At 48.8% G+C, this 15026-nt stretch overlaps 1 protein-coding gene across 2 annotated transcripts in view; it reads right to left on the bottom strand.

The window, feature by feature from the left end:
• The window catches only part of RBM6 (RNA binding motif protein 6), a 104807-nt gene extending 89990 nt beyond the window's left edge, over positions 1–14817 (bottom strand). Inside the window, exon 1 of one of the 2 annotated variants that reach the window (XM_059716152.1) lies at positions 14797–14817. In XM_059716152.1, the coding sequence (XP_059572135.1) occupies positions 14797–14806 (10 nt within the window). In that variant the 5' untranslated portion in view covers positions 14807–14817. Of the gene's footprint in view, positions 1–13808; positions 13900–14796 lie in introns of those variants that run through there. The other variant, XM_006265535.4, reaches the window with a different exon arrangement.
• Positions 14818–15026: the final 209 nt, after the last annotated feature.

The following is a 15026-nucleotide window of genomic DNA, read 5'->3' as shown; positions in this document are numbered from 1 at the left end:
CATGGGGGGGGAAGTGGGGGAAACCCCTAATCTTGGATTCAAGTACAAAGTGGTTGGGGAGGCAGCTTCTGCAGCTCTGATGCAGGGTTGGAGCTACAGCTTCTCCCCCGCCCCCTGACAATTAACCCTCTCACTCTGATAGGCAAGGATCCTGGTTTTCTGTTTAAAAATCAAAAGTTCTGATAAAAATCACAGAGTCTCTTATTAAACCCCCCCAAACTGGCAATTAAAATGAAACACCACTATACACATACAGAATACAATGCTTCACTGATATATTTACAATGTTAAAGTAATTTTGAAGACTACCAGTGCTTCAATCACTATAATAAAATCAATTCTAAGTACCTATAAATCTTGGTATTTGGTTTTGTGTGGGTTTTTTTCCCCCATGATAATTATCAGAGCTGCCCCTCCTCCCCCCTCCCCAGGATGCAGGTCCAGGCCCCTCACTCCCCACCCACAGCTCCCTGCTGACCCCCAGCCATGCCGGAGGGGGTCTCCAGCTGCCAGGGCTATGGGGCCAGGGGTCCGTGTCCACAAACCCCTGCCCTCCAGCCCCAGCTGCCACCTGTGGGAGGCAGCAGCTGCTGCAGCCCAAGTAGGGAGTGGAGCATGGAGCCTGGCTCCCCAACTAACAGGCAGCACTGCCAGAGAGTAGCCTGGGGAAGAGTGAGCAGGCTGCCCACTGCAGGCTCAGGGCGCCCCATCCTGCTGCCTTCCTCCCAGCCCTCCATGGCCCAGCGGGCGGGACCCGGCAGGGCTGGGCGGGGAAACTCGGTGCCGCTGCTGGGAGCCCAGTGCCACCCTGGTGAGGCATCCCCTGCCCGTCTGGAAGCAGCAAGGGGTACAATTCAGTGCTATTTCCCCTGCTGCTGCCGCCGGATGGGCAGAGGATGCCTTGCCATGGCAACATGGAGTACCTGGCCCTGCTCTGCCCTGCCCGCTGGGCTGTGGAGGCCCCCGGGGGAGGGTAGCAGGGCAGGAAGCCCAAGCCTGCACCCACCCCTGCCCCACACCCAGATCTGGGGGGGCATGTGCTCCCCCAGGAACGCACAAAGCAGTAGGGAACGCTCCCCACCTTGCCTAGGCCCTGTGGTCGTACATCCTGGCCCCAAGTCCCACACACCAGGTAGCTAGGCAGCAGACCCAGACCTGCCCAACTCCCTCCCTCCCTATGGAGACCTCAATCCTTTTCCTGTCCCCTTCCCCCCCTCGACTTACCTGTGGAAGCCGCTCTCCAGGCTGCATGGGGGTCATATGTATGTGTGAGAGCACATGTGGTGTCCCCATGCCTGACCACCCTTCTCCTGGTCCCTCCAGCCCCTTGCAGGCTGGAACTCTGCCAGCCAGCATAGAGCTCTTTGCAAAAGTGGAAAATCTGTATGTTTCTCCATTAAAATGGAAAATCTGCCTAGTTCTCAGTTAAAAGAGAAAAACAGAAAAAACACTGATTTTTCATGGGAAACGGAAAACCCAGATCCCTGTTGATAGGACTCTGGCCCAGGCCATGGAGCACAGGGTTGCTTTGGTTCCAGTTCAGCCTGATAGCAGGAGCAGTGACAGCAGCTCCAGTCGGGGATTGGGCTGAAGCTGCCTGCACCATAACAGCTGCTGTATGGCTGAAGCAACCACTTGCTGTGCCCTGGGCTGTAGCAAGGTCAAAACCAGAGGGTAAGGAGTGTTGGGTAGGGATGGGAGCAGAGGCAATGGGGGAGGACAGGTAGCAAGTGGGGGCAGGAGGAAAGATGCCAGGGGGTGCAGGCATTGGAGGCAGATAGTGGGGGAGGCAAGTGGCAGGAGGGACAGGCAGCAGAAGGCAAGGAGCAAGAGGCAAGGGGTAAGGCGTCTAGATTCCCCCATTGCCTGCTCTCCCCACCACCCACCCTGCCCCACTGTTGCAATGGAGGGGGAGGGGAGGGATGAATTTAAGACAACCCTTCCATAATTAAATTGTACAGTTGGAAAGTATAATAAATTTATAAGCTTTTCATGTACAGAATCTAATTATTGGAGGGTTGTCTTAAATTCAGTCATTTTGGATTCAGGTAAATACAGTACTATATAGGCATTATGTTTATGCATAGTCTTAATCAAGAAGGTTGTAAAGTTCACAAATAAACCCTTGAAAAGACTTCCAGTGTAGATTATGAAACACCCATAAGCCCAAAATCACAAGAGGTTCACACTCAAGGACAGCTTTTCAAGTGGTGATAACCAAGAAAGAGAGGAGTTTAAGGGCACCAAACAAAAGAATTCATAGCAACTTAGATGGAAAAATCTGACAGTTTGTGTGTAGTTAGGACAAGAACTTGCATAGGTGGGCATATGGGCCAAAAAGCTAGTCAGCATCTGTTCACATTTTCCACCTTTCCACCCTCCTCCATCTCTGTTCCAGAAACTTAACAAGGCCCTATTGAATTAGAATAATTGAGCTTATCAACTATTTGCTCTAGCTCGTCAGGTTAAAAACTTTGTGATGACTAAGGTTAATTCTGTTTTTTGGGGAGAAAGATGCAACAAAAACCACATTGTATGGGCATGAGAGAAGTGAGACTGGGACTGTAAAGGCAGAGTTAAGACAATAGATATGGGGAAAGTATAATAAAACATGCTTAGGCACTAGAGGAGGTAAGCTAAGAAAAGGTAAGAGCGTAAAAGTGTGGCTGGACATGCTTTCAAAACCGCTGAGGTGATATGTGGTCCCACACAGCCCACGGGCTGTCTGATCAACCTTCTCTGGGACAGAACATCTGCTTAGCAAGATAACCAACTTGTTGCCTGTCAACACTACGTGTTTATCTCTCAATAAATGCACTTTATAGAGTGGAACTCTCATCTCTCCTTATACATCTCAACCCTGACACCACCTTAAGCCGGATTCAGGTAACAGGCAAAGCAATGTGGCTTCTCACGGCTGACATTGTTAGAGCTGACTAGCACAAAGGAAAGGCAGAAGAGGGTATTACATCAGTGGAACAAGTGCTCTTAGAAAGCAGCAGTTAAGTTAAAATTCCCATGGTTGCACTTTAGTGAGCACGATCCAGAAAACCAATAGGATGAAGAACAAAAGGAGCCACAGGGTGTGGCAAGTACTTTAACCTTAATGGTAGCAACAGCAAAGATCATTTGACCAATGTCAGCAAATGCCTTGCATGGATTTTGACCTTAAACAGCTAGGTGCAACATGTAAGCAAGCTCACTACTAGACACATGGAATGGTGGTAGTATAGAAGACTGAAGCAATTGTTCTTGCATGGTTCAGCTGGTGAAGAAATGCACTTAAAAATGTGTCTAGACAAACTCATTTCACTGTGAAGCAACACAAACAAACAGCACATACATTCACAGCTTTTTAGAGGAAGTCCAGTGGTAGGGTGGAATAGCAGGTATTTGCCAAGAGTTTGAGAAGGGTCAAAAAACACACTTCTAGACCAAGTTCTATCTGCCACTGCGAGGATTCTCACCCACTTTTTCTTACCCAGAGAACCAGAATTTCTAAAGAGTTGCTGGCTATTATCAAATCCAGGGCAGATACCAAGCATTTGTTTTCTCCAGAAAAGTCTGTGACAGTTCTGATCACCAAAAATAACTGACAGAGTTGACAACTGACAGTTGCAACTAAGAGAAAGCGTCCCTGACTATACTAATGCAGGAAACTTAGCTTGCAGAGACTGCATGGTATATACTGCTTGCATAATTTTGAGAAACAAGACAATGAATAAAAAGCCTGATGTCATACAAGAGAACACTGCTGTTCCCCTAAACTTTCAGGCCTTCTGATAGCAGACAAAACACGAAGCATGCATACCAATCTGTTAACATCCTACTCCACAGACCCTCCACCTAAGAAAGAAGGAACTTCCTTGACGACAGTGTGCAAGTGATAATTGTTAGTTATATTATCTCCACCAATATACTGTCTGAAGTCAACAAAGGTGGTAGGTTAATGTTTAGGTAAGACAGTATTATTTGTAGGGGTGCACCAATAGAGATTTTTTACAGCCGATACTAATAGCCAATTTTTAAAGAGGCATATCTGCCAATACCAATCCGATTTCCAATACCTAACCCAACAGTGTGGAGAGCTGCCTCCAGCTGGTAAGTCTGGTGTGGTGGAAGGGGAGGAAGGAGGGAAGGGGCTGGGGTGCAGATCAACGCCCCCCACAGTAAGGGAGGGTGCGGGGCTGGGGCAAGTGCTGCCCAGCCAGGGTGAGGCAGGCATAGCATGGAGCTGCAGCTTGTCGGGGTGGGGAGCCACAACAACAGTGGACAAGCACCAGATGAGCTGCTGGACCAGAGGCTCCTGGCCAAGTGGTGTGAGCCATCCTGTCCCCCCACTCCCCCCCGGACGTGGCACAGCTCCATGCTGTGTCCACCCCGGCTGCACAACGCTTGCCCCAGCCCCTGCCCCACCCCCACAACCTCCCTCTCCATGGGGGGCCTTGATTTGCCCCCCCTCGCCCCTCCCCTTCCACCACGCCAGACTTACCAGGCAGCCCTCCACACTACCGGGCGGCTGTGCTCCTCGCTGCCTGTGCTGTGCTGCGCTGCGGCTGCATGCACACATGGGCCACTTAACTGCCAAATTATCAGCCTGATATGGCCGATTTATGATACAGTCAATTTTCTTTGTACTGGTGTCAATCCGATATCAGACTGATGCATCAGTGCACCTCTAATTATCTGATTTTACAGGTGGAGAATTGAAGCACAGAAACATTAAGTGACCAGGCCGCAAAAAAAAAAAAGTATTAGGGGTGCACTGATAGAGATTTTGGGGGCCCGATACCAAGAGCCAATATTTAAGGAGGCATATCGGCCGATACAGATTCGATTTCCGTTACAGCTGCCTGCAGCTGGTAAGTCCGGTGTGGTGGAAGGAGAGGAGGGAGGGAAGGGATATGGGGGGAGCAGAAAAACGTCCCCAACGGTGAGGGAAAGGGCAGAGGCAGACACTGCCCGGGCAGGGCGGGGCCTGGAGCTGCGGCTTATGGAGGGGGAGGCGGCTCCCATTGCTGCTTGCACCCTGGGAGGGCATGGGGTGCATGTCCCCCGGATCTGCGCAGGGCACGGGCTGCAGCCAGGGCTGCACAGTGCTCTTCTTGGTGGGGGATGGGTTCAGAGAGGGTGCTGGTGGTGCTGAGAGGGTGCTGCATCCACCACAAATTTTGCTGCCGTTCCATTCCCAGCACCACTGCCACCAGCCGCCCAGGGCACCCCCAGCTCTTCCCAGTGCATGAGTGGAGGCGGGGTGTTGAGCTGGGGCTGCACTGGGCAGCTGGCAGCATTGGCACTGGGAGCAGAGCGGTGGCAAAATTTGTATTGGATGCAGCATGCTCCCAGCACTGTCAATACCAGCTCCAAGCCCAGCCCCACAGAGAAGAGCACCTCACAGCCCCGGCTGCAGCCTGGCCTACCCCGCGCACATCTGGGGGGCATAAGCCCTCCCCACCATGCCCTTTTGGGGTTCAAGCAGAGACAAGAGCCGCCTCCCCCCCACAAGCTACGGCTCTGGCTCCCCCTGCCCCACTTGGGCAGCTCCTGAACCCCCCTCCCTCACTGCAGGGGGCACTGATCTGCCCCCCCCCCAACCCCTTCCACCACACTGAACTTACCAGCTGGAAGCAGCTCTCCACACTACCGGCTGTGCTCCTTGCTGCCCAAGTGCTGTGCTATGGCTGTGCGCAGCACGGGCATTTAATCGGTGCACCTCTAAACAATGGATACATACAGTATTTTATGGCAGCACAAATGCCAAGCAAACAAGCATCTGTACCCTTTGTCACACCACAAATAGCGGCCATGACAAAAGCGGTATTAATTTGTGCTACTATCTAGTGCAGAGGTATGCAATTATTTCAGCTGGAGGGCCACTTAATGAGTTTTGGAGAGCTGTTGAGGGTCACACACAAAATCATTCAGAAGATATCACTTTAACAACTTATGGATACAAAACAAATCATACACTTTAAAAAAAAAAAATCTACTATAACATATTTTATTTCAAAAAATATTTTTTGTCCTGAAGTATGTTTTTTTGAGTAGTATATACAGAGCTGTCTAACAGCTCAAAATAAAGTCTTACTCTCATATATTGTGTGTGGGAGGGGATGGGGGGAGAGGAGGGGTGTGTGTGGCAGGGTGTACGCATGAGGGAGCTGTCTGCATGCTAGGAGAGGGAACTGGACTGGGGTGGGCAGGTGCAGCAGAGCTTGGGTGGTGTGCTCACTCCCCCCCCCACCCATCCAGTTCACTCTGGCCCAGGAAAGCCTGTGCCACACTCCTACACCTGCCCCATGGCCTGCCGATGGCACTGCCCCAGCCCTGGTGAATGCGCACAGCCACTGCTGCAGCAGTTGTCTGGGTATTGCTCAGCTCCCCCACCTCCAGCAGCTCCTTCCTCCCTCCTGAGCAGCTCCAGGCAGCAGGTAGCATGGGGCACCACATGCCCAGGCAAACGGGGGGGGGGGGGGGGGGTGCAACCAGGGAGCTCCTGCCCCAGCACATGGAGCTCCAGCTCCCAGCCACTCTCTACCCACTCAGCCACTTGGCACAATTAGTAGCCATCTGCAGGCAGCCAGGTGGGTGGAAAACAGCCCTGCTAGGAAGCTGTGCACACTGGCCAGGGCTGGGGCCACCAGTGGGCACAGGGCAGGTAAGGGTGGGAGCTGCCACACAAAGGAGAGGGCAGGGCTTGGCCCCATGTAGAAAGCCATGGGGGCAGCCACAGGCCAGAGCCAATCAACTGGTGAGCCAGTTCTGGTCCGTCACGCAGATTTTGCCTACCTCTGACCTAGTGGCAGATGTCTTGTTTATTTTATGGTGTGAGAGCACAGGCAGCCTGGAGCTGCCCACCCCAGGCAGGTGCTCCAAAGGTTTGAGGGGACTGGTCCTGTGCATCCTGGGAAATCCTGTGCAGGATCAGGATCCTCAAGCCCTGGAAGCACCTCCCTAGCTTACTGAGACTGCATGCCCCAGAAATCAGAGGTGCATCTTGATCATCAGTGGGGAAAGCCGGGTAGGTGTTTCCAAAGCTTGAGGGGCACCCGATTCTGCATGGGACTTCCTAGGGGGCACAAGACTAGGCCCCTCAATCACTGGGATAACAACACATCACCTGCTGTCCTGCCTGTTGATGGGGAACAACAGGCTGATGTGTGTTTTGTTCAACAAAGCAGCCAGCTGGGCCAGGACACATCCTAGCAAAACTGATCCACTTCATTTGGTGACATTTATTTCTACTCTAAGTGATTCAACAGCAGCTCAACTGTCCTTGCCATTAGAAGCAGCAGGAGATTGTGACACAAACTGCAGGTCCTACAAGTTATACCATCTTAGTAAGCCTGGTGCTACTAGCCAATTTCTTCAATGGAATGTGCAGCAGGGCTCACTAACCCAAGATAAGACTTCATGTTATCAGACTGACCATTTGAAAAGACCATGCAACATCAACAGGCCTCCAACAATGACACAAGGATTAATAAAACAAGGCATCAACATTAACTTAATCACCCTCAGGTCTAAAGAAAGAAGTTTGACAGCTGAAACAACCAACCAGAAAAATGATAACACAGCTGCAGCACTGGCACACTGATAGATAACCACCAAAAGGGTCTTGATTTTGCCTAAAGATCTTGCATAAATCCTGCATCAGCATCCTACTCAGAAAGAAGGCAGCAGCAGTACTGGGGTGGGGGAGGGAATCCTCAGAGATCATAGATAGGCAACCATGGATATTGTTGTAATAGATAATACAGACCCTTCCTTATATTAACAGCTTGAGAGAAATGTAGGGCTAGACCTTGTCCATGTCCTGTCATCTAAGTTGAACCAACTCCACCGTTCACTTGAAACAGGTTTTGAAGCATAAACTGTACTAGGAACACAGACCATCATACCTGCCTTTACAGTGGCTATATGGAGTTTTTCATCAAAATTAATAAACCTCTGTCTGATTACTAAGAGGCATGCCCTTTGGCTACTACTAACCATTAGTGAGAATGCAGCATGGTAGAGAACAGGGAAAGATTCTAAAGGCTAATCTTTCTGGCCCAGATCAAGCATGTTCCCAAATATGTCCATGCCAAGAAATTAAAACTGCCAATGATTGCTTTATGAACAAAGAATACCATTTTTTTTTAAAGCTAGGGACCATTACAATTCAGTTGATAAAAAGTGTGGGTGGGAAGGCTACTTTAAAATAGGAAGAATATAGTAGCCTCCATACTTGAGGGTTCAGCAGCTGATAACTAATAAAGAAAAGTTGTACCCTGTACCAATCATTTGGTCCCCTCCCCTGAACATACTCCTGTTGGACTGGCTTACAAAACAAAGTGACATCTTTATCACTTGTACTTAAGCTCTCCATATGGATGCAATTTCCAAAGCAAAACTATAGGCAAAACATCCATGAAGTTCTAATACCATGGAGAGCAGCTGACCCCTGCTAACATTAAAGGGACCCTGAAGTTGTAGCCCAGGGGTGTCCAATCTTTTTTAATGTGGGGCTGGATCATGAACTTTATCACCCAGTGGGCCGAAGAGCCATATTCAAAGACCTCACAGGAAGCGGTATCACATCACCCCCCGAAACAAAAGTACAGTGTTTACTTTTGTTTCCCATCACAGCACCTTGGACCTCAGAAAATGGCTTGGCAGGATGCATGGTGGCCCACAGGCCATATGTTGGATAAGCCTGTTGTAGCCCTTCTGGTTGCTCCTTCTGTCCATCCTTAGAAAAGGTTCTACCTCAGGACCAGACAACCCATGGCAAAGGTGCCAGAGCAATGCACGTGCACCTTGGGACTGACAGCAGGGAAGGGACCAGGGCTGAGATGCCACAACAAGGAAAGGCCCCTCACAGATCCCCCACCATCCACCCCTGGCACATCAACACCTGACAAGTCCAGGTTGTAGGTATTTTTTGGTACTGTGCCCAAAAATGTTGCTGACCCCTGCTCTACCTTCTTATCCCCCTAGGATAGTAAGAGCAAATGCTGAGGAGATGGTTTCCTCTTATACTCTTCAGAGAGTGGGTGGTCTTGCAATCCCAAGGTACTGAGGTAACAGCATTCTCTCCTGAATACCTGCATGATGGCTGCTATCAACAGTTCTTTTAATTATGGCAAACTGCAACAGGGATTGAAGCTGCAAAGTCTTCTAAACAGGTGCCAGGACCTTATATGTTCCCCATTTACTCCTCCTATTTTGTCCCTCAATTTACTTCAAAGCAACAAGAGTCTGTCCACTGACATTTACATTTCTTGTCAGTTAGGAACAGATTGAATACTGCACTAAAAAAATTATATAGAAAAAGAAAAGCCCTCAAGTTCATCTTTTTTTCATTCAGTCAGCCTATGCAATGCTACACATCTGAGTATGTAAAGAGACCAAAACAAGTGCTCTAAAGAGTGTGCACCATCTCACTCATCTCAATCAGGCTTTGCAGACTTCCCAATTCCATGACCAGGGAGTCTAACATTTTGCCAAAATGCATCAAAAAAAAAATCAGCATTTTTGCTGCAGAATTGGCCATTCTGCTGTAGCCAGGTACCAGCTTATTCAATTCTTGTCTTCCTGCCTACCTGTAACCTCCTGATTTTCAGTGTTTATTAAAAAATGAAAATTTATTGCATTACTACCAAAGATCACTCATAAGCCAGAAAAAAAGGAAGCTAGGGAACCTACCTGATCCTCAGAAATAATCTATAAAATTAGCATTCATTCCCATTTCCTTTGAATAGGCAACTATGTCTTGAAGCTGACAATTCTATTTCATGATGGCACAACAACACTGCTGCAGAGTTCAGGGTTGTTTTCTCAGTGTGTATCCCTATTATTCCAGGTGGCCCTTATTTATTGCCCCTTTAATAGTTGCTACAAGCATACTGAATTACAGTGCTGGCAGGTTGTCAAAATTACAGCTATGTAGGAACTACTCCTAAAAGAGGTAGCTTTTAACTACAGAATCACAGCAGAGTAGGGTTGGAAAGGACCTCAGGAGGTCTAATCCAGTGGTTCTCAACTTTTTTTTGCACCAGGACCCATTTGTAAACATCAACAGCCAGTCCTGACTCAGTGCCCCACACTTGCAACCCGCTGCCCCCTGGCCCCAGCCCCCCAGTGCATGGGGCAGGTGGTAGGTGTGTGGGGCAGAGGGCATCCCAAGCCCCAGGGGAAAAGCCACGGTTTCCCACATTTTTCTCCTTTAAAGGAGAAAACATTTTTAAAGTTTGTTCACAATCCTTTCATATATTCTTGAGACCCGCTTCTGAGACACAACCCACAGGTTGAAAAATACTGATCTAATCCACACCTATGCTAAAGGAAGATCCTTCCTCTCTAAGCCATCCCAACCAAGTGAGTGTCTAACCGACTCTTTAAAAACTTCCAAAGATGGAGATCTGACAACCTCTCTGCACACTCAGTAAAAACTTCCACAACCTTAGACAAATTGAGGAAGAGCTCCTACAGACTTCCAACACTACAAGTCACAGGCCTGAATGCTTCTAAAAATATAGAAATTTCCAATAACCAAGAAAATGACTAAAAATTGAAGACAGCAGTCCTATACCCCAAAACATTAAAACTATATCATTCAAATATTTGAAAGTTAGGTAGCAAAGGGATAACTCATCTCTCCCAGAAACCAGACTAGAAATACCCACTTGAAAATGGATATGGGGAGCATAGGCTTTATAGTTTTAGAATTTACAGAATCACTTCCAACAGCTTTAGGTCTGCTATTTCAAAGTCTTGAAAATGAGCATTCAAGGGTTGTAGCCATGATGGGTCAGGAAACATAAGGGAAGCAATAATTTATTGAGCAACATAACTTATTGAACCAACTGTATAGTTGGGAGAGAGATTAGACAAGCTTCTGGGCAGCAAGTCTCCTCCTTCAGGCCTGGAAAAGCAGCAAGTAAAAGATATTGCGAAAAAAAGGAAAGGAAAAATCACCTTGCTTCTTGGAAGTGAGGGGGAGATAGCCATAAAAATTACTAGGCTCCCTTCACTGTTTCTAGTTAGAGAGAGAACAATTAGTTGCAAAGCAGACAGTTCCAGTTAGTACGCCAGGCAGAAGGCAGGGTAGAGATGCATTTTCTAGACTTGGTATTCAGGTAACAAGTATAATTAAGTTATAAAGTAGTCAGTGGGGTTGAAAGATAGTATGTTCTTAAGATGGGGTCTGCAAGTTTTTGCAGGGCGAGGGGCAGGGGAAAGACTCAAGTGGAGCCAAGCATGAGCTGCTTCCAACCTGGTCCACAGCACCACAAGAGCATCCATCACCATTCACCCCTGCAATAATGCCACCGTGCTTCTCCATGCCACCCAGGTGAAGCCCCCTGCCACCAAAACACTGCAAAAACCCTCGAACTCCAAGGACTCAATAAAATGTCTCTGAGAGTCAGATCTGGTCCATGGGCTGTAGGTTGCTAGCCTCTGACTTCAGAGGTTTATGCATTTAACTATTAATTGTTACAAGAGACAAAAAACTGGGTCTGATACCAATACTACAATATGAAGTGAAGTACATTTTGGCATGTACAGAAGTGGAGTAAATAAAAAAAAAAAAGTATTAAAAAAGCCATCACATACTGGATGCAGGTAAAGGGATATTTCCTTGCATACTTTTCTGATCTCATAAGATCACAAGGACTGTACAAGTGTCTGCAACTAATAAACATATTTATTTTTACCAAGATCTCCCTGTCACACTATGAATATTGTAAGCTCTGTTGAAAAAGGACAGAGACACTGCTTATGCTAGGGCTCCCAATACTGTTAACAGCTTGCATTAATGAAAGCTTGTCTTCCATATTCCCTGGTATATGCCAGAAAACATGCCATCTACACATTATCCTCCATTTACAGTCTTACCCAGGACCCTGTTCCCCCACTGAGAACACTATTTTGAGCAGGTTACTCAGAATCTAATCCATTTAGCATCCCAATATCATTCAGAAATGCCGCTCCCAACAAGAGACAAGATTATCCTCTCTCACATTCTAACATACATCCATTTCTGCCCTGTTTCAAATGTATTAAATTTATTTTATAAATATTTATTTATTTACTTAATAAAATGAAAAACCATACGTTCCTTGGAGCAGCAGCCATCATATCAGAGATCTACTACCAAGCACAATACCTCCCAGTCTTAATCAGGGCCTGGGGAAATGTATTTTGAAATACATCAGACACATCACTACTCTTCCACCAAAAACCAGCCACTTAACTTGACTACACAGGGCCTAATACTCAAAATTACCTTATGAGAAAGGTCCAAGACCCATCAGGCAGACCCTTAGTTCTAAAGCTGAACAAAAAATTACATTTCTAATTCATAAACAACTTGGAAAGAATTTTTTGTTCAATAAAAACAACTAGCAAACATCTCTCAATAAGTATACAGAAGCTATACAGACACATGCCATTAAAGTTGACTGACAACACTGAAAATAGTTTCAGAGTGAAGTTTTTGAACTATAACCTAGAGTTGCTCGCTTACATAGCATCCTACTAACTTTAATATAGGGTTTTCGTAATATATGATAGAATTTTAGAGAACGTTTCATTTAAACACCAAATATTAAACAATGCAAAATTTACAAACAAAAACAAGTTTTTAACTGTTCCTTAGTACATATGCATGATAATTTATCGCAAGGGACCAAGGTGACAGAACTACAACCCTCTTCTTCCCTATCTCCACAAAAAGTTGGCAGTGCTGAGAGAGATCAGGAATGGAATTAAGTGAAGTGTTTATAACATTTCTGCTGCATTCAATATTACTGTGTATTAAAATCCTGGATGTTTCTAGCAATACAAAAGCACTATTATTCAAGTAGACAACGCCCATATTACTAGAGGAGCTGTTTACACACATTTTTGGAACTCGAAGCAGGAGCACGTCAAGCTGCAGTTAACACGTGTGGACAACTCGGGGCACTAACAGACCATAAAGGGAGGCTACATTCAAAAATTCCTTTTTCACATCCTTACAAATTCAGACATGTCCAAGAAAGTTTAGCTTCTGCTCTGTGATCTTATGGAGAGGCTGAATAAACTACAGCAAGGCTGAACCCACAGGAAGGCCAGCCGCAGTGCTGGCTATTTCACATGTTTCACAGAACTTCGCCTAAACCCCCAGAGCCAGGGCCTCGGCCTGTTGTGGAGCATCGCACACGCATGCACGCATCTCCAGCTGCCAAGTACTTGGCAGCATGGGGAAGTGTCACTGCAGACCGCCTCTTCAGGAGACATGGGGGCGCTGCAGCCGGCTGCCATATACCACGGGCGCGCTCAGGCCACAAGCCGAGACCGCCCGCCACAGGCACCCGCAGGGGAAGGAAGCCTCCGGGCTCTGCGCAGCGGGGACCGCGCGGGACAGCGACGCCTTTCCACCACGCGCCCTCCAGTCGCAGCTGCGCGGGCCCCGCTCCGCCGAGCCGTGCCTGGGCACCCGGACAGCAGCAGCCGCTACACTGCCCCGGGGCGGGGCGGGGCGGGGCGGGGAGGCCCGGCCGAGCTGGGAGCGCCCATAGCGGCGGCACGTCCCGCCCGGCAGGGCCCCACCGCCCAGGACGCGGCCGCTTCCGCTCCCGGCAGGGCCCGGTCCCGCCCGCGTGAAGCCGCGCCCCGCGCCCGCCGGGGAGCGCTGCCGGGCCAGGGCCGGGGCCAGGGCCGGGGCCCGCGCGTCAGCCCGAGCGAAGCCGCGCTGTCGCCACCGCCCCGGAGCGCGCGGGGGCAGGGAACGGCCTCGCGGCTCCCGCCCGACATCCCATAATAACCGGGCCGCTCACCTTAGCCACGGACGGGTCGGCCGTCCCGGCTCGCCGCAGCGCCGAGAGGAAGCCGGAAGTTCCGGGGTGGGGCAACCCCGCTGAACCATGGGACGTAGAGTCCTGACCCATTTCCGCACTGCCGCTCCCACAATGCAGTGCGAGGCACCCCGCGGCCTAATGCTCTAGCGACCTCGGCGTAAGCGGAGCGGAAAGCAAACTACATTTCCCAGAATGCTTTGCAGCGCCTAGGGCTTCCCCCGGAGGCACGCTGGGAGGTGTAGTTTAGAGGCCTGACACCCGGGTTGGTGGTCGCAGGGCCGGCCCTGGCGGCGCTCAGTGCGGGGAGAGGGAGGCAGGGCTGGCTCCTGCCTGCTGCCGGGGAGGCGCACGGGAACAGTGAAGACAGGGTATAGCACAACTTAGGGGCCTTGGCTGGTGTGTTGGAAACGTGACGAGCTGGATCCCGGTAGCTCTGGAAACGTGGCCAGAGCCTATGGACACCGGGAAGTGACAAACAGCAGCAGCAGCATAACAGATTAAGCAGATCCCCGTGCACCTGCAGACACTTGGGCTTTAATGGATGGAACTCTAATTCGGTCAGGAGCACTAGCGCGTGGCTCTGCTTTTCACTGATATTCCATAGACGGACTGACACAATGCTGTTACTGCCTGCCACAAACATTACCTGTGTATTTGGATACTCTGGATGATATAACATTTCCAGCAAGGGACTTCCCCCAAAAAGAATAGGGAGAGATAAATCTGGGGATCTTGCCAATTATCAGAGCTTCCCCATGCTGAGATGGATAATTAAGCCTATTGTGCAGTGAATGGGGCTTCAGTCATGAGTGCCTTCAGTTACTATAATAACAACAACAACAACACTTACTTCTATATCTTTCTTCATTACAGTATCTCAAAAGTGCTTTGCAAACAAGGTCATTATCATTACTCTATTTTATAGAAGAGGAAACTAAGGCACTGAAATGTGGAGTGACTTACTTACTTAAGATCATCCATCGGGGCACTGGCAGAGTTAGAATCAGAAATCAGGTTTCCTGAAGCCTAGTCCAGCGCATAAACCTAGGGCACATGGTTTCCCTATTGCAGTCCAGGCTGGTAGTATGAAGGCAATCCTTGTGATGCAATGCAGCACGATGCTGAGTTGGATGACACTGTGGAAAAAGCAGTTATGCTTTGAACAGGAAAGTTAATTTGGAGCACTGTCTATTCTGT

This window comes from Alligator mississippiensis, chromosome 12, assembly GCF_030867095.1.
Source record: "Alligator mississippiensis isolate rAllMis1 chromosome 12, rAllMis1, whole genome shotgun sequence".
Taxonomy (NCBI): domain Eukaryota; kingdom Metazoa; phylum Chordata; order Crocodylia; family Alligatoridae; genus Alligator; species Alligator mississippiensis.
Note: the sequence above shows the minus strand (reverse complement) of the source record. Positions and strands in the feature narration are given on the sequence as shown.